Here is a 25,993-nt window from a genome sequence, read left to right as displayed (position 1 = left end):
GGTTTGTTGTTACTGACGAACTTATGAAATGGGATGTGTTCCAATAAAAAAGTAAACCCTGGAGGTTTTCATTTTGGAAAACATTCCATCCTGTGGCACTGCCCATCTTCAAGGACTGTTAGACAGTGGAACAGACTCCCACGAGAGGTGGTGGGTTCCCTTCCAACTCTGATTCTTTCCTTGTATGATAGGTGGCCAGTGAGCTGAATACAGTGGTACCTCGCAAGACGAATGCCTCGCAAGACGAAAGTGTTTTTCGTTTTTTGAGTTGCTTCGCAAGACGAATTTCCCTATGGGCTTGCTGCGCAAGACAAAAACGTCTTGCGAGTTCTTGTGAGTTTGTTTCCTTTTTCTTAAAACCGTTAATATCGTTAATAGCCGTGCTTCGCAAGACGAAAAATCCGCAAGATGAAGAAACTCGCAGAACGAATTAATTTCGTCTTGCGAGGCACCACTGTACTTGCTTAGACCTGTTGTCCATCTAGCTCAGTACTGTCTAGCACATATGGGAAGCCCTGGAGAACAAGAAACAGGAGGGAAAAGAACAGCACTTGGGGAGCAAGCTGGTAACCTGGAAGAGGAAAAAACCAAAGGAAAGGATTTCAGGATTGTCCACAATGACAGGTAGCAGCTCTCCAGGGTTTCAGCCCTCACTTCCCAGCTCCAATTGGGGATTTCAGGGATTAAATCTGAGACCTTCCTGCTACTGCTGTCACTGTAATTACTCCTGTGTAACAGTGCCTGGTGTAGTCTGGTCCATGGGGTCACGAAGAGTCGGATACGACTACACAACAACAAACATTGCCTAGGATTGTGGCTAAGGAATATATCATGCTTTTAGAGAGAGAGTGTGTGTGTGTGTGTTCAAATAAAACTACCAACAATTTCCTTTGCATTTCAAGTTATAAACAACACTGGAATCCCATCTATGCAAAGATGATTATCTTTTCATTGTACTTTTTAATACGAGAATACTGGAGGTGGAAAATAACACTGATGCAATGTTGAAGCATTGCTGAGTTTATAAATGTAGAGAAATAGAAACATTTTCATACCATAGGAAGTTGAACTACACAACCAAAGGGTTCCCTGCTCCTTTAATTGGGGTTGAAATCTCACCCAAAGCTTCAAAGTTTCCATGTATTGTCAAAACAGCCTGTAATCGGTGGCAGATGCTTTTATTACACGTTTCATATTTGTTACTAGTAACCTTGTCACTTAAGCCACAAATCAGAAACACAAACAACGCAATAAAATAGCAAATTAAATAAAGCAGAAGCACAAAAGGGATACAATAATCTCAGAAAGGTAAAAAAACAACAACACAATAGTGTTCAAACTGCTGTTAGAGCAGAGCTATCTGCAAGCTTAGCCTGCAGGCCTCAGTCTGGCCCAACCTACCTGGCCTACACATGGTGTCACAGATGTTATCAGGCGTGGGCTGCTGCACACCTTGGCTGAAAGCAGGGAGGGCAGGCACATCCCATTTTGCAAGCTGTATCCCACAGGAGGTGGAGGAGAAAAAGATCTGACCTGCTGGCCTGATCCAGTTCCCCACCCCTAGAGCAGAGACTAAGGCCACACTCACCCCATACATTTAAAGCACCATGATACTACTTTATAAACAGTCACAGCATCTCCCAAGGAATCCTGGGAGCTGTAGTTTGTTTAATCGGTGATGAGTAGTTAGGAAGCCCCAATCCCGTCACAGAGCTACTATTCTCCGAGTGGTTGAACCACCAATCCCTCTTCACAGGGAACCCTGGGAATTGTAGGTCTGGAAGAGGGGATACAGGGGTCCCCTAACAACTCTGAGCACCCTTAAACTCCAGCCTTAAATTCTTTGGTGGAAGCCATGACTGCTTAAAGTATCATAGCACTTTTAAGAGTATTTTGTGAATGTGGATTGCCACATATGCTAGGGGTGTGCCACACCTGGAGATTTTCTTCCACACTTAATAGCTTTTGCTTCATGCTTCCTTTTGTAGACACCAGTAAGCAATCAATTCTTTCGTTTAAACGCTGATGGGTGAGCCAAATTACCCCACTGAAACACCCAGAATAAAAACATTTGATCTTTCCCAACCCGTATTGGGGTTTTTAATCTACGTTTATACCACAGCCACCCTAACCACCCTCAGATATTGGGAGAGTTCATCCTCCTTTTTCTCTGAGTGTCCTCCGGTGATACCGAAAAATTCAAGTTTTTTTCCCCTTATGCAACTCTTTCGAACTATTGGTTCACCGGTGTTTCTTCTGCTTGAAGCAGGCCTCTCAATGGAAGGCTCACTGCAAAATGACTTTCTTGGATGGTCTGAAAGCTTCCTTGCATGTCTCAAGTCCAAGTATACTTACACGTGTATGCTGGGACACTTGATATGAAAAGGAATAAACTGTAGTATATCCTGTAAAAGCTCTTGCCTTCAAAAACTGCTGGACATTAGAGAGTTTGTAGTGCAAATGGTGTACTAAAGATCTTCAGATACTTTTGTTGCAAATGCCGGTTTTGGAATTTAGTTTAGTGGTTCCCTGAATGACAAGAGGAGGCAATAGTGCTTGATCTAATTCAAGATTAGTCTGGTTCCTTCAGAGAAAACTGAATGGTGACAGTTGCAGTCCAACTTTATTCGCAAAGAATTATTAAAAGGATGTATGTGACACGAGTCTGCCTTAGAGGGGGGTTCTGACACATCAACCCAGCGGGTTTTCATGATCTCATGTCATCCTACCTTCCTTTCAGTGAACATTGCACTTTTTAAGCAGGAAAAGCAACACTCCCTGCTCTGATAGCAGGATCAGTGAAATCTAGATAAACATTTCAAAGCAGCTGTGCCCCACTTAACGTTACAAAACAAGAAAACAAAATATCCCATTTGTTCCATGTGCACCAAGACCCACCTCCTCTCAACACTGAAAGGTATTTTTGTTCAACCGAGAACCACTGTAAACAACATGCATCAAGGAATCCACAAAGGGCACTTTTTGACATTATGTACATTTGTGTGTATTAAACCCACACGTAGATAAGACGCTTCTCAGAAGGGGACGTGGGGAAAGACTCGAGAGTTCTCTGCTTTCCTGGAAAGTGCTGCAAATGGAGCCACGGCTACAAAATAACTGTCCACGAATCGCAAACCTAAGAACACAAAAAGAAATATAATAATTGCCTGCCATGTGCAGTTTCTTCATACTGTGCAGCGCTATGGAGATCAAAAGACTTCTTTCATCACTTCCCATCAACTGGCAGCGCTATAGGGGCTACACCCAGGGATATCCTCTGAGCTCCCAAACAAAGACAAGGGCCTTCTCAGTCCTAGTCCTGTCATGCTAACCACTACACCACACTGCCTCTCCAGCGGGCAGGCACATCCCACTATTGCTGTCACAAAATGAGGTGCTTACCTGACAGCTCATGAGGAGATGTGCTTCGCCTTCCGTCCAGCTGGTTACAGCAAATTCAGGCCAGCACTGACAGCGGCGGCCATGTTCTGTCACGTTGTCTTCCAGTGAGGAGCAGAGCTTCTCCTTGGTCATCCCCTTACAGAGAGAAGGAATCAAACCCTTTTGGTGGAGCAGGCAACCCAGTCCTCCCCATTCCACACATGTATACCTCGCTCGCCAACCGCTTCCCTTCCCCACGGTGGGGTCTGGCACTGTGGTCTAAACTACTGAGCCTCTTGGGCTTGCTGATCAGAAGGTCGGTGGTTCGAATCCCCGTGACGGGGTGAGCTAAGTTGCACTGTCCTAGCTCCTGCCAACCCAGCAGCTTGTATGCACGCCAGTGCAAGTAGATAGATACTGTTGCGGAGGGGAAGGTAAACGGCGCTTCCATGTGCTCTGGCATGCATCACGGTGTTCCGTTGTGCCATAAGCGGTTTAGTCATGCTGGCCACATGACCCGGAAAGCTAGCTATGGACAAATGCCAGCTCCCTTGGCCTGAAAAGCGAGATGAGCGCCGCAACCCCATAGTCGCCTTTGACTGGACTTAATCGTCCAGGGGTCCCACCCTAGGACCCTGAAGTGCAAAGTGGGTAATAAATCACAACAACTTTACAAAATTAATAGTGAAATCCAGCCCGGGAAAGCTGCTCAGCTGTTTAACTCAATGGGCCTTTTCTGCTGTGTCTTCTCATTTGTGGAATGCTCTCTCCAGGGAAGTTTGCCTGGCACCTACGCTACATATCTATAGGGTCCAGGTAAAAACTTTCCTCTAATACAGTGTTTCCCAAACTTGGGTCTCTGGATGGGGTTGGGTTTTTTAAAAACTACAATTCCCACCATCCCTGACCACTGGTCTTGTTAGCGAGGGATGATGGGAGTTGTAGTCCAAAAACAGCTGGACACCGAACTCTGGGAAACACTTATCTAAAGGCCTTGGCCCTTAACCACCTATGGCCTTTTAGAAGTGGGTGGGATATTTCTGATGCATTTCTCTGCCCCCTTGGTTTTAACATACCCAGACCTTTTGTGTACAAATCTGGTGCACTCTGCTGCTGAGCCATGTTCCTCTACCCCAAACGGCGCAAATGATTTTTGTGCACCCACTTACCTGCGTGTTGATGGAAAGCCCACACGGACACACGACCGAGTGACTCATCACACAGAGATTGTTCCTGGGAAGAAAACAGCCATGAATTAATGCAAGGTGGAGAAGCGATCAGGGGTGAAACTTCAACAGGGATGAATTCCTTTTTGTTTCCTTTATTAAGTCTTACGCTGGCGAACTTCGGCCACCTGCTAGCTATTTCTCCACATCATCTAACTGGGATGAGGCCGAGGAAAGGCCTGACCTAAAGCAATGTATGTGTTCTCCTCACCTTCTGCAAACCGGGCAGATGACCTTGCGCTCTGCATCCAAGCCATCCAGGATAGCATTCAGGCACTCCTCCTCAAAGCGCAGGCTTTGTTCGTACTCTTCTACGGCCAGCTGTTCTGCAAGGGAGAAAGCCCCGTCCCCTGCGTCACAGGCTGTGCCAACAGAAATTAAAGCTGCGGCTATCAGAATCAAAGGAGAATCAAGTACCTTGCAAGATCAGCTCCTCCTGGATTTCCTCCAAGACGTCCAGCATCTAAAGGGAACCGCACAGTAAGCTGGTATTAGCTCCACAGAATAAAAACAGACTTCACCTGCCAGCAGAAGGACAATATGGAGAGAGCCAGTCTAGCCTCTCTAGGAAGGGAGCTCCAAAATATGGGAGCTGCCACCGAGAAGGCCCTGTCCTACGTCCCCACCAAGAACGCCTACGAGGATGGTGGGGCTGGGAGAAGGGCCTACCCCAAAACATCTCAGAGCCCGAGCACGTTTGTGTGGAAGAATACAGTCCTTCTGATAGCCTAGACCTAAAGCTGTACAGTGGTACCTTGGTTGTCGAACTTAATCCATTCCGGGAGACTGTTTGACTCCCAGAACCGTTTGAAGACCAAGGCACGGCTTCCGATTTCGTAAGCTGTGTCGGACGTTCGACTTCCAAAGAACATTCGCAAACCAGAACACCCACTTCCGGGTTTGCTGCATTCAGGGGCCGATTCGTTCGACAACCAAGGTACCACTGTATAAGGCTTCATAGGCCTAAACCAGAATTTTGAATTATTATAAATAATAGTTAAATTTGTATACAGCCAGAGGGATGCCAGCCATCTAAGTTACAGAGGTGCCAACCTTTCTAGGCTCATGGGCACATTTGGATTGAACCGGTACTGCAGGTGCCCTTTGGGCATTTTAAAGTGCTGTTTGGGCATTTCTCACCTTTCACCCCTGGGATCAGTCCAGCCACCCGCCCCCCAGAGAGTGATAGACAGACACAGACACACTTACATTGCTCTTCCAAGGGACCTGGCTAGAAGGCAGATCCACTAGAATTAATCTGAGCCTTGAGAAGCACATAGAGCTGAAAGAGGAAGTGTGAAAGAGTGCCGCTCTTCCAACTTCCTCCTTTGGCTCTATGTACTTTCCGAGGGAATGAAAGGTCACCTCTCTGGTTGCCAAGGGTACTTCATGCGGCTGTGAGGTGTGTGTGCGCTCAGAAACCTTGTGGGCACCAGGACATTATGCTGACAATCCACACACACACTGCTGAGATTTCCATTCCACCTTAAGGAGCAGGTGTGAGGAACTGTTGCGCGTCACATGGCTGTTTACATTTCAGCAGTTTGCTAGGAACTTCCATTGTGTGTGTTGCTTTTGCTTTTCTCTGTCTCTCTGAGAGGATGAAGAGAGAGAGAGAGACGACATGTTTCTTTGTCCTGATTTATGATTAATAAATCTGTAGTTGTAGTATGCTTCCACAAGCCTCACGCCTATTCTGTGTGTGCAATCTGCTGAGTGTGCCCTGGCTTTGAAGCCCGGGTCGCTGATTTATGTCAGAGCAGAGGCTGATGGGTCTTCGCAGCGGATGGCTGGAAGGAGACGGCCCAGCTGGGGCTAGCCAGCTGGTCTTGCAGCCCTCTGCATGTCGACACCCCCCCACCCGCGATATGGACAGCCGCCCACAAAGAACACAGTACAGTAGCTGCTTCTTACCGCAGAGACCTGAGGGGAAGTTTCTTGTTTCCTGGGGAAGGGCAGCTGGAAATCCAGAGGCTGCAGAGCCTGCCATTCCATTTCCATCACTTCCTGGACCAAGAGGGCTTTGCTCGCTTGATGCGCTGGGTCTTCTCCCACATGGCGGTATCTGTCCAAGAGTCTGGCACGGCTGCTCTTCAGCCTCTCCACGCAGCGCTGGAGGGCAGGGAACAGAGAGATAAAGACTTGCATGGAGACACCAGCATGGCAAAACCATTTCTCTGACTTTCCCCCCACAATCTCCTACTTAGGAAGACGAAATGCTTTCTGAACAATTTTCTTTTTTTTAAAGATTCAGTTCAGTTCAGGGATCTTATAAAAACACATGGTTTGTGAGCATAGCCGTCACAGCTAGTAGCCATCAACAGCCGCCGCCTCTATGAATTTGTCCAATCCTCTTTTTAAAAGCCATCCAAGGTGGTGGCCATCCCTCCCTTCTTGTGGGAGGGAGTTTAGCTATATGCTCGGTCCCTATGGGTTGGGCTCCTACGGAAACGGCCACCCAGGTAGGACGGCGGCCAAATCTGCCCTTTAGCAACGCGCAGAGCCGGCAGGGCTCCTTGAAATGTATCCAGACATGGAACGTTCGCAGTAATCATGGAACGTTCGCAGTCGCCGCGTTCTGCGGAAGTCATGGAACGTTCGCAGTCGCCGCGTTCCACGGGAGTTTCGGGCAGACCCCGCGCCGCCGTCTTACCTGCCTGAAGGTCTCCTTCCAAGGCGGGGTCCGGGCGCCCTTGTAAAGAGCCTGGTGCCGCTGAACCTGCCCCTCCATCCCCTTCGCGAAGCACGACACCCGGACCCGGCAGCTGCGTTTACACGGCAGACTTTACCGCCTTCCTTTAACCGCCCTCCACCCGCCCAAGGCACCCTGGGAAATGGAGTTCGGCAAAGGACTCCGGTGCATGCTGGGAAACGCCTCGCACCTTTCATATTGAGGGATCAGTCAGGCACTTGATGGGAATTGTAGTCCGGAAGGAAAACGTTCTCGTCGTTGAAACGTCCCTTCCCGGGTTTTGGCGGTGGGAGGAGGAAGAAGGCGAAGTAAACAAGCCAAGCCTCAAAGACAAGGAGATGGGAATGTAAGAGTGATAAAGCAATAAAGTGCGCGAGGGGAGGGTGGGAATCAATTTTACGAAAAAAGTGTGACCAAAGCAATAAAGAAAAATGAAAGTGTGATATGCAATATTTCTAATACCGTGCGGAAGAATATTGTGGTCAAACGGTAGAGATATATTGATAAAACAAGGATGATAAAAATCTAAAATGATCGAACAAAAAACTGAAATGCCATTGTGGCTGAACAATTATAGAAAATGTTAGAATGATGAAGCACAAAAGTAAGAAAGAAATATTAGTTAGGCAACAGTAAAAGAACGTTTCGAATGATAAGACACATGAATGTAGCAATCCCTATCTCTATGTGTAACTAACACAATATTCGCAAAAAAACAAAAAATATACTAAATTAACAGATGAAATCCCGGAGATCCTTCCCCGCTTTTTTCGCCCAGCCTAGCCAATAGAAAATACTGCCAAGATTTGAACGGGCGGGATGTTTTTTCGACGTAAGCAGCCCTCACTTCCACCCCAGGATAATGAGAATATCTATGGAAAACCCCCAAGCCTCGCGCAGTTTTCACGTCTACACTTTTCACAAGTCTACGGTCCAGAGACCGCTTGCGTCAGCAGGCCGCGGTGCACTCTGGGTCTCGTCCTTCCCTCGCTCCCTCCCGTGGCGAAGATGCCCGCTGGGCTCAACCATCTTTATCGGGACGCCGACGTCACCGCCCGCGGTGCACTCTGGGGCTCGTAGTCCCGCGCTCCTGAGGCGGCGAGGCCCCGACCGGCTTCATCGACCGGCGGCGATGGCGGCGGCCGTGGCGCCGGGCTTGGGAGAGCGCTGGTGGGCGGAGCTGCCTCACCACGCCGTGCTGTGCCGCTTGCGGGAGCAGGCCGACAAGGAGGCCGGGCCGGAGCCGGGGCCCGAGGCGTCGCGCCCGTCCCTCCCGCGGGACCTGTTGTTCGGCCTCGGCGGGGAGCTCTTCCTGTGGGACGGCGAGCGCGCCGCCTTCTACGCCCTCAGCCTGCGGGGCCTGGGCGACGAGCCCGACAGGCTGGGCCAGTACCAGGTGCGGCCTTTCTCCCCGATAGGGCTCGGCCCTCACTGAGGTGGCCAACCTGTGTTTGGGCGCAGCCGCTTCGGGCCTCAAGGTGGTGGCGACTCACCTGTGGAAAGCCCCTCTACATAGGACTATAGGCTTTCATTATCAGTAGCGATAATAATGAATGGCTTATTGCGGTTTTTTTCTCCCAAGGAGCTCAAGGTGGCATACAGTGGTACCTCGGGTTACATACGCTTCAGGTTACATACGCTTCAGGTTACAGACTCCGCTAACCCAGAAATAGTGCTTCAGGTTAAGAACTTTGCTTCAGGATAAGAACAGAAATTGTGCTCTGGCGGCGCGGCAGTAGCAGGAGGCCCCATTAGCTAAAGTGCTTCAGGTTAAGAACAGTTTCAGGTTAAGTACAGACCTCCGGAACAAGTTAAGTACTTAACCCGAGGTACCACTGTGCATTCTTCCCCAATTAACCCCACCACCACCACACACACAACAATCCTGTGAGGTGTGTTTGGCTGAGAGGCAGTGACTGACCCCTAAGGTCACACCCAGTGAGTTTTGTGGCTGAGCAGGGATTTGAACGCAGGTTCCAGAATTTTTGGAAGGGGGCAGGTCTTTTGTTAGGGGGGCAGAACCTCAGTTAAGCTATGTATTTTTATTGATTTAGGAGGGCTATGCCCAGGTCTCTGATGTTCTAGTCTAGATAACTACTACACTTGCAGCTGTGTTTTTAATTGTTGTCCAAGCATTGGGAGAGAATGCTTGAAGGAACACTTCTCCAAGCTTTTGTCCAAGGCAGACCCTGTGGGTTTAGTGGTCTCTTGGCTTTGATAGAAGAACAGTAGCAGCTACCAGTGCCTTGCATGAAGCATAAAAATAATATAGGTAGTCTTCATCGCTCAGCATCCATACCAGATCATGCCTGAAAGTGAGCACAGATGAAATGCTAGGAAGCGACAGGTGCAGTTTGCTTGCAGCCAAATATGTAATTGAGTGACACACACACATCTTGCACTAGTTTTTAAGATTTTGTTCTGCACAAAGTTCAAATATTTAAGCGTTAACCAATTGCTGCTTTGATTTCCAGACCCTGCTCTGCATAAATTCACCCTTTTTTGAGGTGTATCAAACTGCACTGAGTCCTACACAGGAGCATGTAGCTCTGATAGGAACAAAAGGCTTGATGGTGCTGGAGTTACCTAAACGCTGGGGAAAGAACTCTGAGTTTGAAGGTGGAAAACCAGTGGTTAATTGTAGGTATGTAGGCTCTCCATTTCTCATAATTGCTTTGCAGCTCTAGAACTAGGGACGGTTGCTACTTCATTATCATCTGGGTCTGTAAAGAAAGCAGTTTTGAGTACATTGTGTCAGTCTCATTTGCTGACTGTTTTTACTGAAATTCTCAGGCATTATATTTGGAGGGACTTTTGTTTCAGCTGCATACATTCCTCTACTATAGAGAGGCAGTCTCTTTTCAAACTTTTTTAGAAGGGTGGCTGAGGTGCTTTATGGTGCAGTGTTAGGATACAGGCTTTGTAGGCCTGAGGTTCTAGGTTCAGTTCCTTGCTTTTCCATTAAAAGTGATTGCTTTTGAGCAAAGTTCTGAAGCAGTCCATCTTGCAGTCCATTAAAAGTGATTGCTTTTGAGCAAAGTTCTGAAGCAGTCCACCTTGCTGGTGGCACATTTGCTTTGCTGTATCAAGGGGAGGCTAAGGCAACTTTTCTTTGCAATGGAAGTAGTACCATCCATCTGCTCAAATTCCTCACAGTTAACATTTGACAGATCACTGCAAGGCTGGAGAAAAGAGTAAAGGCTGTTGCATTTCTCCCGATTGTGGAAGAAACAGGAGAGGACATTGCACAGAGAACTCACAGCCTGGCAATCTGCATTATTTGCTAGTATCAGTGACCTCTATGTGCACGTCACTAAATATGAGAGGATAGGTCCCTGCCTCATGGAGCTTACAATCTATAAACAACAAGGAAGACAAGGGACAATGAGAGGCAAATGAAGGGAATGGGAAACAAGGAATGGATACATAAATATTTCAGATATATGTACTTGAACATAGTTATAGCACTAGGAGATAGCGGCTAGGGGACTGTGCCAAAGAATAGGTTTTGAAGAGAGAGAGCTTCACAGATACATTACTGGGAGGCGATTCTGGGCATAAGCAGGGTCATTTGTGGGAGCAGGACTGTTAATTGGTTCAAAAACAAGATTTCAGGAAATGTTAGTTTTGGACAATAGCTACTCTTTCAACCTTTTTTTACATTTATGGGGAAGATCAGTTCGATTTTAGGTTGGAAGCTCTTTCGATAACCGAGTCTGTGACTACATTTTTACCTAGAAGAAAGCTTCCTTAGTTAAATTCTTTCTCCACAGAGATAAAATGTTTGAGTACTGACCCTTCAGGACCAATGATAGCTAATTATTTAGTACCTAGAGTTTAAGCAAGGGTAGTGTTCATGTAACACATCAAGTTAGGAAATAAAAAAGGACTGTTACAAGTCTATGTCTATCCCTTGAGCTTTTTTGCTTTTGATAGGTTTGCCAGTTGGGGAGGAAAAGCCTGGCCTCTTCTTGTGCTCTTGACACCAGCTTGCAGAAATTGACAGGGGACACAGGCATGGACGTCTGTAGCCCAAGCTGCTGGTCAAAGGCACAGCAACAGTCAAACAATTGGCAGCCCTCTGTTGGGTTGGAACATAGTGCCTTTCATGATGGAGACCTGTCTTCTTGCAGCACCATCCCTATTGCTGAAAGGTTCTTCACTAGTTCACCATCCCTGACCCTGAAGCATTCCGCCTGGTACCCCAGTGAGACACTGGACCCTCACATTGTGCTCTTAACATCTGACAACACGATAAGGTAACTTTATTGCTCTGAATGGTTTGCTTTTGAGTAGGCTTTGAGAGCCTGGTTTCCCTGACTGTTTAAAAAGGTGGTCTGGTATCCAATATATATTAGTCATCCTTTTTTATATATAAAATTTAGTGGAATATAGTGGTGAAGAGTGTAAGCCACGGGCTTTTAGTTTTCTGGTTCAAATCTTTGCTCAGCTGCAGACTCACTCAATGATCTTGGGCAATCTTTCTTACTTCAGCTGCCTCGTTGACAATAAAAGGGACAATAAAAGGTCTGAAATATTTTCTGTGCACTGCACATGCTGTATCATTGTTCTGTTGCATGCCTGCCCCCCCAAAAAAAAATCTCTGAGCAGTGAGAGCCTCCAAGGGGTTCCAGTGCTTCCCTGGGATTGGTTCCCTTGCAATAAAGGTCAATGGAGACTGGTGTCTTTTTGAGATATGGTTTTATAAAAATCATATGTACAATCCGAGCATCAAATGTAGGGGCTCACAGCATTATCCTAGGAGCTTTTCCAGCTAATTAGCAGAGTATAAATGCTTTCAGAGGCTAATGTAAAAGGTAAAGGTACCCCTGCCCATACGGGCCAGTCTTGACAGACTCTGGGGTTGTGCGCCCATCTCACTCAAGAGGCCGGGGGCCAGTGCTGTCCGGAGACACTTCCGGGTCACGTGGCCAGCGTGACAAAGCTGCATCTGGCGAGCCAGCACAGCACACGGAAACGCCGTTTACCTTCCCGCCAATAAGCGGTCCCTATTTATCTACTTGCACCCGGGGGTGCTTTCGAACTGCTAGGTTGGCAGGCGCTGGGACCGAGCAGCGGGAGCGCACCCTGCCACGGGGATTCGAACCGCCGACCTTTCGATCGGCAAGCCCTAGGCGCTGAGGCTTTTACCCACAGCGCCACCCGCGTCCCCAGAGGCTAATGTAGCCTCCTTTAAATATTTATTTGATGGGGTCATTTGGAACCACATGCTTAGAGACCCGCAGAGCAATTGTTTAAGCAATACTTATTACAGTTTTCTCCCACTCTTTTTCCAAGGAGCTCAGTGTAGCATGTATGCTCTGTCTTCTTATTTTATCCTCATAGCAACCCTGTGTAGTAGGTATGTCAGACCTGGAGGGAGTGACTAGGCCAGGACTACCCAGCAAGGCTGAGGGCTAAGCAGGGCTTTGAACTGGATCTCTCTGGTCTTGGTCTGACACCAGGGCAGCTCTTCAGCTGAAGTGATACTGCACCAGCTTCTGCCAGTGTAATAATGTTGGGGGCAGTACCAAAAATTGTAAAGGTATTCAGCTAATAGAGGTTGGGTTTATAGAAGCTATTATCTGGGATGTACTTCTCGTTTTTAAAAATGTCATATTTTGCTTTAAAGGATTTACAGCCTGAATTCACCCCAGACACCTGTGAAAGTGATTCATCTTTCAGAAGCTGATGAGGAGACTCTGAGGCTCAATAAGGGGTGAGGTCTGAAGCTTCCCTCATAGTTGCCCCTCCAAGCACACCCCAGCGGCCACTTTTTGTTGGGCAAACTGAATGTGTGCAGAGAACTGCTACAAACTCAACTGACTGCTCCCTCCCTTAGGAGAGCCTACACAGCATTGATAGGAGAAACGGCAGTAGCATTCGACTTTGGGCCCCTGGCAGCAGTCCCCAAGAACATTGCTGGGCAGCGAGAGAAGGAGGAAGTGCTAGCGTATCCTCTCTACATCTTGTATGAAAATGGGGAGACTTTTCTGACCTACATTAGTCTTCTGCACAGGTAAAGGTCTAACCCAGATTCATGATCCCCTTTTCACCTTCATTTTTTGCACTGGGCAGTGCTTGACCAGACCTCATAGATGGCTGGGCGGTAGGAGGGTACTGATTTGAACACCAAAAGAGTTGCTCCTAGTTCAACTCTGAATGGAAACCCAGGGTTCAAGAATCAACGCTTGCCTGTATTATCTCCTTGTATGGTTGAGGTGATTTGGTTGGTGTCTGATTAGTATATCCTAGCCTTTCTGCTCTGAGGCTGGCAAGGTGAGTTTGGTGCCTTGGTTGGCTGCAAAACTTTGCTGTTCCAGGTATTTGGCCATAGCTTGCTTGGAGTTTTTTTGAGGGTGGTGGCAGCAGCAGCAGCAGCAGCAAACTGCCCTAGAAGTTTGGGCTCTTCCCAGTAGGCTTCCTTTGATTCCCTCCCCCCCATTTCTTTTTTGTAGCAGTGGAAACCTTGGTCGGCTCTTGGGCCCACTGCCAATGCATCCTGCAGCTGAAGACAACTACGGGTACGACGCTTGTGCGGTTCTCTGCCTTTCATGTGTTCCCAACATCTTGGTGATTGCCACAGAGTCGGGGCTGCTTTATCACTGTGTGGTACTGGAGGGAGAAGAAGATGATGAACAGATGGTATGTTTGCCTGTTACTACTTGGAGTTTTCAGGAGAGCTTCCCCACCCCCCACTCCTGTTATATGAGGAGGAACTGTAGTACTTTGCACTGAAAAGGTCCCCCACACAAACTCTGGCTTTTCCAATGAAAAGGACTGGGTAGCAAATGGTAGGAGAAGCCTCTTCCAGAGATCACAGAAAGCTGCTGCCTGTCCTAATATTGGGCAAGATAGACCCGTGGACTTGGCATAAGGTTGTTTTCAAGTGTATCCCCATCCTGGGTATTCATTTTTAGCTTGCTATCTTTGCAATCCTCCCCTTTTTTGTCACAGGTTTTTCACATTATGACATGTTCTTACTGAGCATGTGACCAATAGTGCAGTGCTGTTGCACATTCTTATCCTTTTTCTAAATTAATTTGTTGTACTGATATCCCACTTTTCCTCCAAGGAGCTCAAGGTGGCTCCCTCTCCAGCAATCTGTCCCCACAGAAGCATGATGGCCCTCTGCCCAGCTGATGATTTGCAGTTCCTAAACCCTAAAACTGTGGCTCATCTTAATTATGGAAGTTGGTTTAGTTTTCCCCTGATCAACATCTTTGCATCTCTGCAGCCATAAACAATTTTGGAGGTTTTGCAAGGAGGTCACACCCAACTCAGTTGTATCCAGAGTAGACTCAATGAAATTAGTGGACCTAAGATAGTCATACATGCTATTCATAGCAGCCACCATGGTATAGTAGTTATCAAGTGTCAGATTAGGACCCGGGAGAGGTTCAAGTTCCCACTCAGCCATGTAGCTCACTGGGTGGCCTTGGGCCATTCACTGCTTCTTGGCCTAACCTACCTCACAGGGTTCTTGTGGAGATTAATTGAGGAGGGGGAGAGCCATGTACACCATCTTTAACTCCTTGGAGAAAAAGATGAGGTATAAATGCAGTAAGTAATGCTCAACCCCTTGGGAATTAATGGACATGACTCAATACAGCCGGGTGTCTTATATTTCATATTCCTCTTGTATTGAGGAGCTATTTTAAAAACATTGTGCATCTCATAAATGCACAATATTGATCTGCATTTGGTCCTTAAAAGCATAAACACACAAAAGAGTAAGAAGTTGGTATTGTTTCCCCTCCCCACCAGCTCACTAAGAGACAATTGAGGGTTCTCTATTTATATTTCTTTATTATTTGTACTTACAGCCCACACTTTATCAAATACTGGGTTTCCCAATTAAAATACATGCAATGTGCAATTAAAATAATAAACAAAACCCCCATTTTTACCTTTTTTTGCGGCGGGGGAGGGAGGTGCTTCCTAAGTGAATTTAATCCCTTGAGCTATTATCTCAAGGGAGGACAAATTTAGAAGTGTTAACCAAATCATCCCTACAGTCTGTCAAATCCTGGGATTCAAGAACTGACCTCATTCCGTCGCTCTACGTGTTTGAATGTGTTGAACTGGAGCTTGCACTGAAACTGGCTTCAAGGGAAGGGGAGGAACCCCTGGAGTCGGACTTCTCCTGCCCAATCAAATTGCATAGAGGTAGGAGCACAAGTCAGTTACCTCTCTTGCTTTCCCCTTGCTCTGCTCACTTGGCATCCAATTAAAGCGACCTTTCAGGTAAATGCAAAAATTAATAAATGCCAGGCTCCCTGCTCCTTGATTTGCATGTAGCTTTATGTCACAGGATAGCATCACCCAGCTGTCTGAGCAAGGTGTTTACTGTCTCTTTCTGCAGCTCCCAGTGGTCTGAGTTGCTTTGCCATCTTGAGGCAGCCCACAAGCATTGCCCATCAATAAATGAGAGGGTGGCAACAATGTGGGTCATTGCTGGGAGTTTATGGAACTGCTTTACATAAACAGGTTCGGCACAGTTCCATTTTCACGCCGTTCCACGTTGCCGCTTTCATATGTGGACTAAAACCTTCCCATGTCTTTGTTGGCTCTCCTTGAATTCATAAATATCTCACTTGCATTTTCAGATCCCAAATGTCCCTCTCGATATCACTGTACACATGACGCTGGGGTGCACAGCATTGGAGTCACCTGGATCAACAAACTTCAAAAGTTCCTTGACTCAGGTAGTAGTGAAATCTTCCTGCCTTGGAATGTTGCATTCCTAAGCCTTGTTTCTCACAGGTGCAACTTGTCTTGAGTAGTGTGCCAGTAGTGTGGAAAGGTGGGATATAAATAGAGTGGACAGTGGTACAGTTTAGTGAGACATCTGAATCTGGCAGACCATAGTTTACCTCCAGGTAGAACTGAAAACCTACTTCAAACTGTAGTTTCCAATTCAGATTTGGAGGTAAACTTAGATTTGACTGAGCCAGAAATAATGAGGGGCATCGGAGCACGTGCAGAGATGAGAGAGAACCAGAGCCTAAGGCATGACACTCACAACACAGCCATGATGTGAACTGAACCCATATATTGCTGGCACAACCCATTCAAAAATGTGATCCAAAACTGGTAGGCCAGAGCAAACTTGTCAGTATCTGCGTCCTCCCAATGGTCAGGACCACCTCCTTTTCTCTTCTTCCACCTCCCAATGGGCTGCCAGGAAAGGGGCAGATGGCTTTTGTCAGAGATCTGAAATGATCAACTGCATCATCTGTAACTCAGTCCAGTTTGGCTCCCTCCCCCTACCAATCCCCTTTCCCCTCCAGATTCCCCCACCCCCCCGTCCCCACGCATGACATTTGGCTAGGAGTTCTGATTTCCTCATTACTGTTCTGTGGTGTGATAGGTGTGACTCCCCAGTAACCTGCATGTTTACTTGCTTTTTCAGATGAAGAAGACAAGGACCGTTTGCAAGAACTTGGAGCAGAACAGAAATGCATCGTAGAGCACATCCTTTGCACAAAACCTCTGCCATGCAGGTAAGAGTCTACTTCTTCCCAAATCCATATTCTTCTGGCAGCTGCTTACTGCTGGAGAATCCAGGCCGAGAACAGCTATACACAACTCAGTTTCTGAAAAATCAAGCATTGAATGGTGTTGTTTGTGTTAAGATTTGGATGAGAAAGCAGGGTGGACAGGGAAGGAGAACTGTTTTTGTGTCTCTCTGTCGTGAAGACAAGGCTCTTGACTGTTTTTGGGGTGCCTTTTTTTCTTGGTGTGGGTAAGGATGTTGGCTGGAAAAAGGCCTTTTTTGGAGAACATGAGAGAACAAGGCATGAATGCTTATTCTGGGGATTTGCAGGAGGCCTTCAGTGAGCAAAAGGTTAAGCCCCATCACCCAGAGATGGGCAGGGAGATGTAATGAAAGAGAAAGCTTTACCGATGTGAGGCACACTCAGCACTTCTTTAGTGAGTACTCTCAGAACCTTGTGTAGATCCCAGGTTGGAAACATCTGCATCCCAGGTGGGTTCAACAGAGAAGGAGACCTTCTTAACTAGCAAGACATGCATGGATGGGCCAGTGGAAATTTCAGCTTTCTTCTAGTAAATGTGACAGACGCACGACTTTGAACTGGTTTTTCAAGGTGTTGGAACAGAGCCCCAGTTGAGGCTGTAGTGCAGTAAAGGCAGCACATTGGTGATACTGGCGGAAAACTGAAACACAGAATCATAAAATTGTAGAGTTGGAAGAGACCCCAAAGATCATATCATCAAACCCCCTGCAATGCAGGAATATGCAGTTTTCTGATACGGGGTTCAAGCCTGCAGCCTTGGCATTATCAACACCACACTTTAACCAACTGAACTATCCAGGCATTTCTGCCTGCTGTGACATTTCAAGACCTACCTAATGGTCTTATAAATGTGATGAGTAGAATCTCTGCAAGACACCAGCACAGGGTCCACTGCAGCTCCTGGATACTTAAAGACTTATAAATCTTGCATTCAGCCTCCAGATGAAGAGGCAGAGCCAAACTGGGTCAAAATATAGGAATAGGGCCTAAATAGACGATAATGAGCTGGAGGGGTTATCTCTGGTAATTATAGATCTGAGAACAACGGTGGGGATGACCTCTACTCTTGCTCAGTTTTTGCAGAAGACTGACCAGGAGAGACACTAAGTATCAAAAAGCCTAGGAAACCAAATCAGTATGAGGTTGTAACTGTGGCTACTGTGAAGGAAGAATATGATACGAGACACTTAAAAGATTTGCTAGATTCTGCGGTGGATTCTTTGTTGTGTTAGTCTGAAGACAGCAAGTGGCTTCTGCTCTTCTGTTGTTGGGGTTGCCAATGTTTTCTGGGATAGCTTGACATTTTTTTCTGTTCTGTTCCTTCAGCCAAGCGGCCTCAATTATAGGGTTTTGGATCGTCTCAGACATTCTGGGTCCCACAATGGTCTGCATCACCAGGAGCTACGAATGTGTCACCAAACCTCTTCTGTACGTACTGAGCCACATTTACCTATTTAGTGCTGAAATATGGTAGGCATACTTCCAAGGACACAGTATATTTCCCTTATATAGTTGCTAGGACTCCTGAATTGCCTAGGTAACTCCTTCAAGAGTCCATGGCACCAGGCTCTGCTGACCTTGAATTCATGACTGTTGGTTCTCCTGGTAATCCCTGACATACCCCTTCATTACCTTGACTGGCACACTTGCCTTTCCCTTATTCCTAACTAGGCTTGTGTTAATAATTCTCTGAAGTTTCTTATTCAGCATTTCATGCCTGCTCTTTGCAAAGGTCTGCAAACTTTTTTGGGGGGGAAGGGTGTAAAAGAATTAAAAACCTCTAAAGAACTTCATGAAAGCAAGTGAGGAGTGTCTTTGGAAATGTCTAACTAATGCCTGACACTTGTATTGACAGTTCTGCCATCCACCCACCATGCCCTCCGCTTCTGTGCACCAAGCAAGATTCGCCGGTTACAGTCTCACCTCTCCGCATCCTGGCCGAATCACAGGATTCCTTTGAGCGACACATCCGAAATATCCTGGATCGCAATTCTGCTAACCCTCTCCTATTGAAGTATGAAATCTTTCTGGAGGCAAAAGGCTTTTGTCATCCCCCATCACTCTTGTATCCCCAAAAGGCAAAGGCACACCTTGGCCTTTGGTGCTGTTCGGAAGGGGGGGTTCCATCATTTGGTATTCTCAGCCCTTTTCCTTTCCCTCTGACAGGATTCACCCTTCTCATTGTTATAAATAATCCTGCATAAGGTCTACACTTGCTGTTCCACCACCTCCATCTTCAGGATGGACTTATGCACAGTGGTCTTTCGTTCTGGCCGATCTCAGCTCCTCTTCTCCCACACTTGACAGCTCTTGCAACTTCACTGGTGCCACCATAAATTTCTTGCTGCTCTTTCTGCACCAGCATATCCTGCGGCTCAGTCATGGCACAGTCGCTTTGGGGTTCTGGCTGGGTTGTTAGGCTCATGGGACATGAATCTAGCAGGGTGGGTGGGCTTCTTGGCTTCTCTTTACTATATTATTAACTAAAAGGGAAGGATGGCATTGGAGATGAGGAAAGTCAGCACTGAACATCTTAAGTGTTTCTGGGCATTTTAAATAGATTGGCTTTCTGGTGTGTTGATGAGCATCCGACTCGAGGGCTTTGCCAAATGCAATTTGATTGTAATGTCCTTATCTGAGCTGAACCCTCAGTTTGAGGCCAGTTAGAAATCTTACCTAAATAACTGGACCCCTCTCCAGTTCAAGCTTCTTGATGCACACAGCCTTAGGGCATATGGTGTCAGAAGCATTTGTGTGGCAAAGCAGCCTTGGATAGCTCAGTCGGTAGAGCATGAGACTCTTAGTATCAGGGTCATGGGTTCAAGCCCCACATTGGGCAAGAGATTCCTGCATCTCAGGGGGTTGAACTAGATGACCCTCGGATCCCTTCCAACTCTATAATTATATGATTCTAAATGCTCTTTATCAGAGCATGTACCGTAGTTTTCCGTGTATGACGAGCTTTTTTTCTTTAAAAAGTAGGTTAAAAATTAGGGTGCGCCTTATACACGGATAGGGCACAGGGGGTACGTGGGATTGTTTGATGCTGGGAGCCGGAGATTGTCAGCAGCTATTGGTCGTGTTATTTGTGGCTGCGGCAATTGTGTGGGTGATTGGTGGCTTTAGTGATGTGTTGTGAGTTGCAGGGCAGGTGGGTGAGCAATGTTTGGCAAACTCCCTCTAAAAAAAAGGTCAACAACTCTGGGCCACCCCCCACCCCCACCCCCAAAAAGCTCAACTCTGGCAGTACACTGTAATGGCCAAGACAATGTTGTGTTTGTCTTCCAGGTCTGCAGATAAAGAAGTTTCCCCTCCCCCTGAAGAATGCCTTCAGCTTCTCAGCAGAGCGACTCAGGTGTTCAGGGAGGAATACATTCTGAAACAGGACTTGGCCCGAGAGGAGATCCAGCGAAGGTAAAATGGGCCCTTGGCTTCTAAATCCTTGTTCTTCTTCCCTCCTGTTGCAGCAACAATTGGCCATTTTCTGATCCTGATCCTGCAATCTATTATCTGCCAACTTCATCAGATGTAATACAATAGGGACAAGAATCTCCAGTGAATAGGTTTCCTGCCCTTGGGAATTATTTACATTTTTCTGAAGAGCGTATCCCTGATTTGCTTTTATCATTGGGCTAATCGAAAGAGTGGCATAACTGGGTGGAAATCCCTGCCTTGTTTGCCCCCAATCCCTGCTCCAGAGGAAAGACAATCTGTGGCAACGTTTGGCTTAATTCCAAAAGCCTTCTGCAAGCTGTCAATTCTGTCCTCTGGCAAAGGAGAGTGAGGAGGTAATGCACCTCCTCCAGCAGCCCTCTGGATTGGGGTGGGGAAAGGGGTTGGCCTGCCCACCATAGAATGCAGCCCCTAACAGAGTATCAAGGGAATGTGCCCCCCCACAGGAAGAAGGTTGCCCGCCTCTGTTCTACAGCTAGGTCGTCATCCTCCCCCTTTCTCTCGTTTTCGGAACAGAGCAGTTAATAGCACAATTCCTCTTTCTGTAGTATGTGTGTCTTTAGATGTCTCCACCCCCGGTTAACCCCCTTGTCCTCATAATTTATTTTTCTCATTGAACAATGGGTTAGAGGTGTAGGGGAGAGCAGAAAGGCAAGCCAAGCAGACAGGTTGCGTCAAAAAACCTAACTGTTTGGCTATCCCTTCAACCCTTGCTCCTCAGAGTGAAATTGCTTCGGGAACAGAAAAAGAAGCAGCTGGAAGATCTTGCCTACTGTCGAGAGGAAAGGTGAGGTGACTGTCTCTTTGCTTTTTAAGCTTGCTTGGCTGGTAGTTTAAAAGAACTGGGTCGCCCCGTGGGAGCAGCTCAGAACTCAGTGGTAGAGAATGTGCCTTGCATGTCAAAAATCTCTGGTTTAACCCCATCCATCGCTAATGAAAAACGATTGTGGGTATTAGGGCTGGGAAAGCCCTCCTGTGCAAAACCTTAAAGAGCTGTTACCAGCCAGAGTAGGCATCACTGAGCCTAGAAGGATCTGTAAGATACTTTTCAGAACATCCTTTCCAGAGGCGTCCACCAAGGTCCGATATTAGATACAAGCGTTTTACCCCAGGTTGAAACCTGAAGAAACTGGCTCCTTGGCTTCATGTACTGTTGTACCAAGTTTGGCAATGACATCTTAAGAATGCCTAGAGAACATACAGGTGGACCACTTTCCAAAACATATAGTAGGCTATAAATAGTTTGTGGCTTTTATTTGCTTCTGGCTGTTTTTTATAACATGTCTCAAACAACATCGGTTGGCATTGTCTTTTAATGGGACATAGAAGTTATCAGTGGGTAGTGCTGCTGGGATTTCCTGGACATTACTGGGATTTCAGTGGTGGAAGTTTTGGGGTTTGGGGTTCAGTGGGGCACTTCAGTTATACAGGAACATGGATTAAATTACTTTCAGTTGTCTTATTTCACTGTACTCATAAAATCTCTACTTCCACATCTATCCCAAATATAAAGGTGTGGAAGAAAATTCTCTGCTTATTTGTTTGTTAGAGAAAGTCTCATTTGCTTTGCTGTGAGTTTTCTTTTGCCATTGATGTCTATGGGAGACCCAGCTGCTCTTCTGCTGCCTGTCATTTCTATGTTTTCCATCTGGTTGGCATGAAAATGCATTCCATGTCGATAACAGACCTGTCAAGTTCAGACAGCCAATCCCTTTATGAGCAGTTTTTAAAAGGCACACATAAAGCACACCGCCGGCGAAGTTATAGTAACTGGTGTCCAGGATTTGGATGAGAGTCAAAATTTCCTAAAAATTCACCCTTGCAGCCTCATGTAGACATGCCAGCTGCTGTTGGGAGACAGGGAAAGAGAAGGGTGCACTGCCCTTTAGAACTGCTTTGTTTCATAAGAAACAACAAATAGACCCCACTTGTTCTGTTTTATGAGACAAATGTGCACCACTATCCCAGAATAACATTTCCCCTTCACCCAAAGGAAAAGCTTGCGGGAGATGGCAGAGCGATTAGCTGACAAGTACGAGGAAGCCAAAGAGAAGCAGGAAGACATTGTGAACAGGTAAAAGGGCACACTCTTCAAGGCTCTCTTGCTGGGGGCTGGAGCAAGAAAGTGCCCATGCCTGTCTGATGCCAAGTATGCCTTGGGCTTGTGCTAAAGCCTTGTCCTTAAGATGTGCACCCTTCGGAATTGCTGGGCCTCAATTAATGATAAGGAAAGCCAGGTTGTGGAGAGGCATTTCAGCTGAGCAGCATGCAGCTTGCCAGCCAGCTGAACTAAACCTACAACTTAAGCTGCTGCTAACAGCTTCGTGCAAGTTTATTCACTGACTAAAGCCTTTAAACCCGTGTTTAAAATGGCAGAGATGCTCCCAAACAATGCTGTTGTCTTTGGAAGGGCAAGCTGTTTGGAATTGGCATTATCTAGCCAAACTTACACCCCCTTTGTGTGCCTGAGTGGTCTCAGTGTATTAGAGAGAAGGTGAGCAACACAGTTGCAAGTGGATTGTGTGTGAAGTTAATTGGCCTCATTCTTCCTGAAAAGCAGTTGACAGAAGCCAACTTAATAAAGGAGGGTTGGGAGTGCTTTGAAAGTAGGGGTACCACAATTAATGTGCATAATTTTGCATAACATGGATTAGAAAATAGGTAGTATGCAGTTTGTACATGCAGTTTAATATTCAGTTGGGAGCCGCCCAGAGTGACTGGGGAAACCCAGCCAGATGGGCAGGGTATAAATAATAAATTATTATTATTATTACTAGTCTTTGGACCTGCTTGGGAATACAATGATACCTTGAGTTACAAACGCTTCAGGTTACAAACTCCGCTAACCTGGAAGAGTTACCTCAAGTTGAGAACTTTGCTCCAGGATGAGAACGGAAATTGTGTGCCGGTGGCACAGCAGCAGCAAGAGGCCCAATTAGCGAAAGCACGCCTCTAGTTAAGAACGGACCTCCAGAACGAATTAGTAACTAGAGGTACCACTGATATATAGCTTTGATGGCAACTTTCAGCGTTTTGAAAATAAGGACTGAATTTGTCTTTAGGAAATTATGCTTGTAGTGTAGGGTGACAGTCCCCTCTTCAGCTCCTACTTAATTAGCACTTGACAATGTAAGTTTGTCTCGGTTCTAAAAGCAGAATTTGCGAACAGTTAACTTTGTCTACAAGTTGGGGATGGTCACACGTTACTCAACAAGTGTATAGTCTCTGTGCACAATAGAAGAGCTGCACAAATGAACTAGCATACACTTTCACAGTGTGCAGAGACTTCTTATATCTGTGTTGAATGTAACATATGAATGAGCCCATTGACTCTGACAGTGGTGGTATAGTGATATATGAAGTGGTGGTCAACCAAGTTATCCTCGGAATAGACCCACTGAGTTGAATGTACATTATTAAGCTTGGTCCAGTTCAGTATTCTGAGTAAAACTTCGTTGAATACCATCCATGGTCAGTAAACGTGGGTTTAATTTGCCTCCCCCTCAGCTACTTTTGGTATGATATTGTCTGATTCACATTCTTTCAGAATTTTCAGGTAGGACTTATAATTGGTATCTGGCAAACCTTTTGGCAAATTATTTGAACTTATTATTAGACTGTCGCTAAACTTCTCCTGGCTGAAAAAAAATGTAAAGAAATTTCCCCGATTAAACCTTTTTCTGTCTGGCTGCTGTTAAAATTTCTAACGGCTGTGTTGTTTCTTTTTTAATCTACTTTTAATGTTGTATAGCTTATTTTAGACATGCTTCAGATCTTCCTCACATCTTGTATCGTGGATATACATGGCTGCTGGTTTTATCTTGTTCTAGTCTGTGACTGCATAATAAAAAGATTGATTGACTGACACTGTCTTTGTGGGCTGAAGGATGAAGAAGGTACTGCGTAACTTCCACTCTCAGCTGCCTGTCTTGTCAGATAGTGAAAAGGACATGAAGAAGGAACTACAGACAATCGAAGAACAACTGCGGCACTTGGGAAATGCTATCCGGCAAGTAAGTGTGGATGTGCATTGTTTTTGTAACGTTTGGCTGTTTTTGTATATGCAATGCTTTGGGATTATCAAGTGATCTAAAAAGCCTTTAAAAAATAAATAAGTAGAAGAGGAGGGTGGGAGCTAGAGGCACTGCGCGTGAAGCTGGAAAGCAGTATTTGAAACACTTTCTCAAGGGTTTTTGAAGCATCTGTCTCTTCTGCTATTTACTGCTTGCCTTTAGGTTAAAATGAAAAAGGATTATCAGCAGAGAAAAATGGAGAAGGGGACCAGTCCGCGGAAGCCTAGCATCAACCTTAACACCTATCAGAGGAAATGCATCCAAGCAGTTCTGAAAGAGGAGTAAGTGGGTGCTTGCACTTTGAAACACTTGGCAAATGAACAGCGAGCGAGTCAAGAGGCCCAACTCTTGGCTGCTGAGTTGTTGTGCTGCCGCTGTACTTTCAAGCAGTAATGTTGAGGGGTTGTACACGTGGGGTAAGAGGGTGCTGAAGTAAGAGGGTCCCACCAGTATTGGCACTGTGCCAGCTGTGAAAGACACACCTGCTCAGACAAACATTCCCTTATCACCTGATTTGAACCTTCTTCTTCACTCTTCCAATTGTTGTGCTGCTTGTTTCGTTATACATTTTAAGTGCAGTTGTCTCCGTGCTTAGATTAAATTGTTATCGTGTACGTTAATTGTATTTTTGGCAATTGGTTTTATACTGGCAAGGTGCCCAGAAGCAGTATATAAATTAATAAATGCTTATTTGCTAGTGTAGCCGCTTGCAGTAGTGAAGGTGAAAACCCCAGCTGGGAAAGTTGTGTGTTGCACTCTGTTTTTCATGACTGTCTGCGCAGAATGGCTGAAGTCACTGAAGTGCTTTCTCTTTCTCTCTCTGATGCAGGGGAGAACGCATCCAGGCGATGGTAAAACAGATAAATGATGTCAGAAACCATGTGACCTTTTAGAGCTGTCATGAATGGTGTAAAGCAAACTCGTGAAACATGAAGGGAACGCAAACTGCCTTTCTCCTACTTTATACGTTGGTTCCTTGTGTTATTTTTTTATATATAAAACATCTCTGTTGTGAATAAATTCTTTTTTTGAAACCTCGTCTCACTTCTAAATCTAGGCTTAGACTATTTGGTATGATGTACTGCTGTTTCTTCTCCAGAAGGCAAAACACAGGAAGAATCTTGCCAATAGGTCTTGGGCATAATCACCAGGATTACTCTGAAAGTCTCTTTACAGAACTGATTAATTCCCCACACACCAAAGGAAAAAGCACAAGCACGGTTTTACGCCTAGATATTGCAGGTGCGATATTAAGGTCAGTGCTGCTCATGTATTCAAGTTTTTTTGCAACATTCACATAACGTAACAGCAAAATGTCAGCCTATGTTTTCTCCCGATTTAATTCAAGTCTGCCCCTTGTCCAGTAAGTAAAAAACCATGTTGCCAATTACCCATTTGCAAATTAAGCCCCTACCCCATATCTTTTTAAAGAAAATCTATACCTTACTTACTAGAACAGAAAACCTCTAAGCGGATGTTAATCCTTGCCTTTCTAGTTCTTACTGTATTTACGCAAATCTAATGTGCCATCGAATCTACTGCGCACCACAATTTTCAAAAACATTGAAACCAAAAAACTATTTGCTGGTGGTATCAAATTTAATGCACACCCTAATTTTTGCGACG

The 25,993-nt window shown here is 46.0% G+C and overlaps 2 protein-coding genes across 2 annotated transcripts; one reads left to right on the top strand and one right to left on the bottom strand.

Moving 5' to 3' along the window:
* Positions 1-1,080: 1,080 nt before the first annotated feature.
* Positions 1,081-7,431, bottom strand: RPAIN (RPA interacting protein). The gene is made up of 7 exons (XM_053367916.1): positions 7,261-7,431; positions 6,522-6,719; positions 5,025-5,070; positions 4,819-4,933; positions 4,551-4,614; positions 3,403-3,537; positions 1,081-3,136 (listed from the first exon to the last, which is right to left on the bottom strand). Exons 1-7 carry the CDS (start codon positions 7,336-7,338, stop codon positions 3,107-3,109), a joined length of 666 nt encoding a protein of 221 aa, XP_053223891.1. The 5' UTR covers positions 7,339-7,431; the 3' UTR covers positions 1,081-3,106.
* An 876-nt stretch (positions 7,432-8,307) lies between these two features.
* NUP88 (nucleoporin 88) lies at positions 8,308-25,401 on the top strand. Its single transcript, XM_053367900.1, is given in 18 exon segments — positions 8,308-8,333; positions 8,335-8,695; positions 9,774-9,943; positions 11,433-11,558; positions 12,932-13,018; positions 13,142-13,318; positions 13,758-13,944; positions 15,318-15,468; positions 15,909-16,007; positions 16,715-16,805; positions 18,168-18,269; positions 18,697-18,855; positions 20,130-20,255; positions 21,016-21,081; positions 22,288-22,368; positions 24,181-24,307; positions 24,530-24,648; positions 25,197-25,401. Coding segments are annotated over 18 exon segments (2,319 nt in total). The 3' UTR covers positions 25,261-25,401.
* Positions 25,402-25,993: the final 592 nt, after the last annotated feature.

The sequence above is a fragment of the Podarcis raffonei genome, chromosome 15, assembly GCF_027172205.1.
Source record: "Podarcis raffonei isolate rPodRaf1 chromosome 15, rPodRaf1.pri, whole genome shotgun sequence".
In the NCBI taxonomy this organism is placed as follows: domain Eukaryota; kingdom Metazoa; phylum Chordata; class Lepidosauria; order Squamata; family Lacertidae; genus Podarcis; species Podarcis raffonei.
This window is presented reverse-complemented; position numbering and strand designations above follow the sequence as displayed.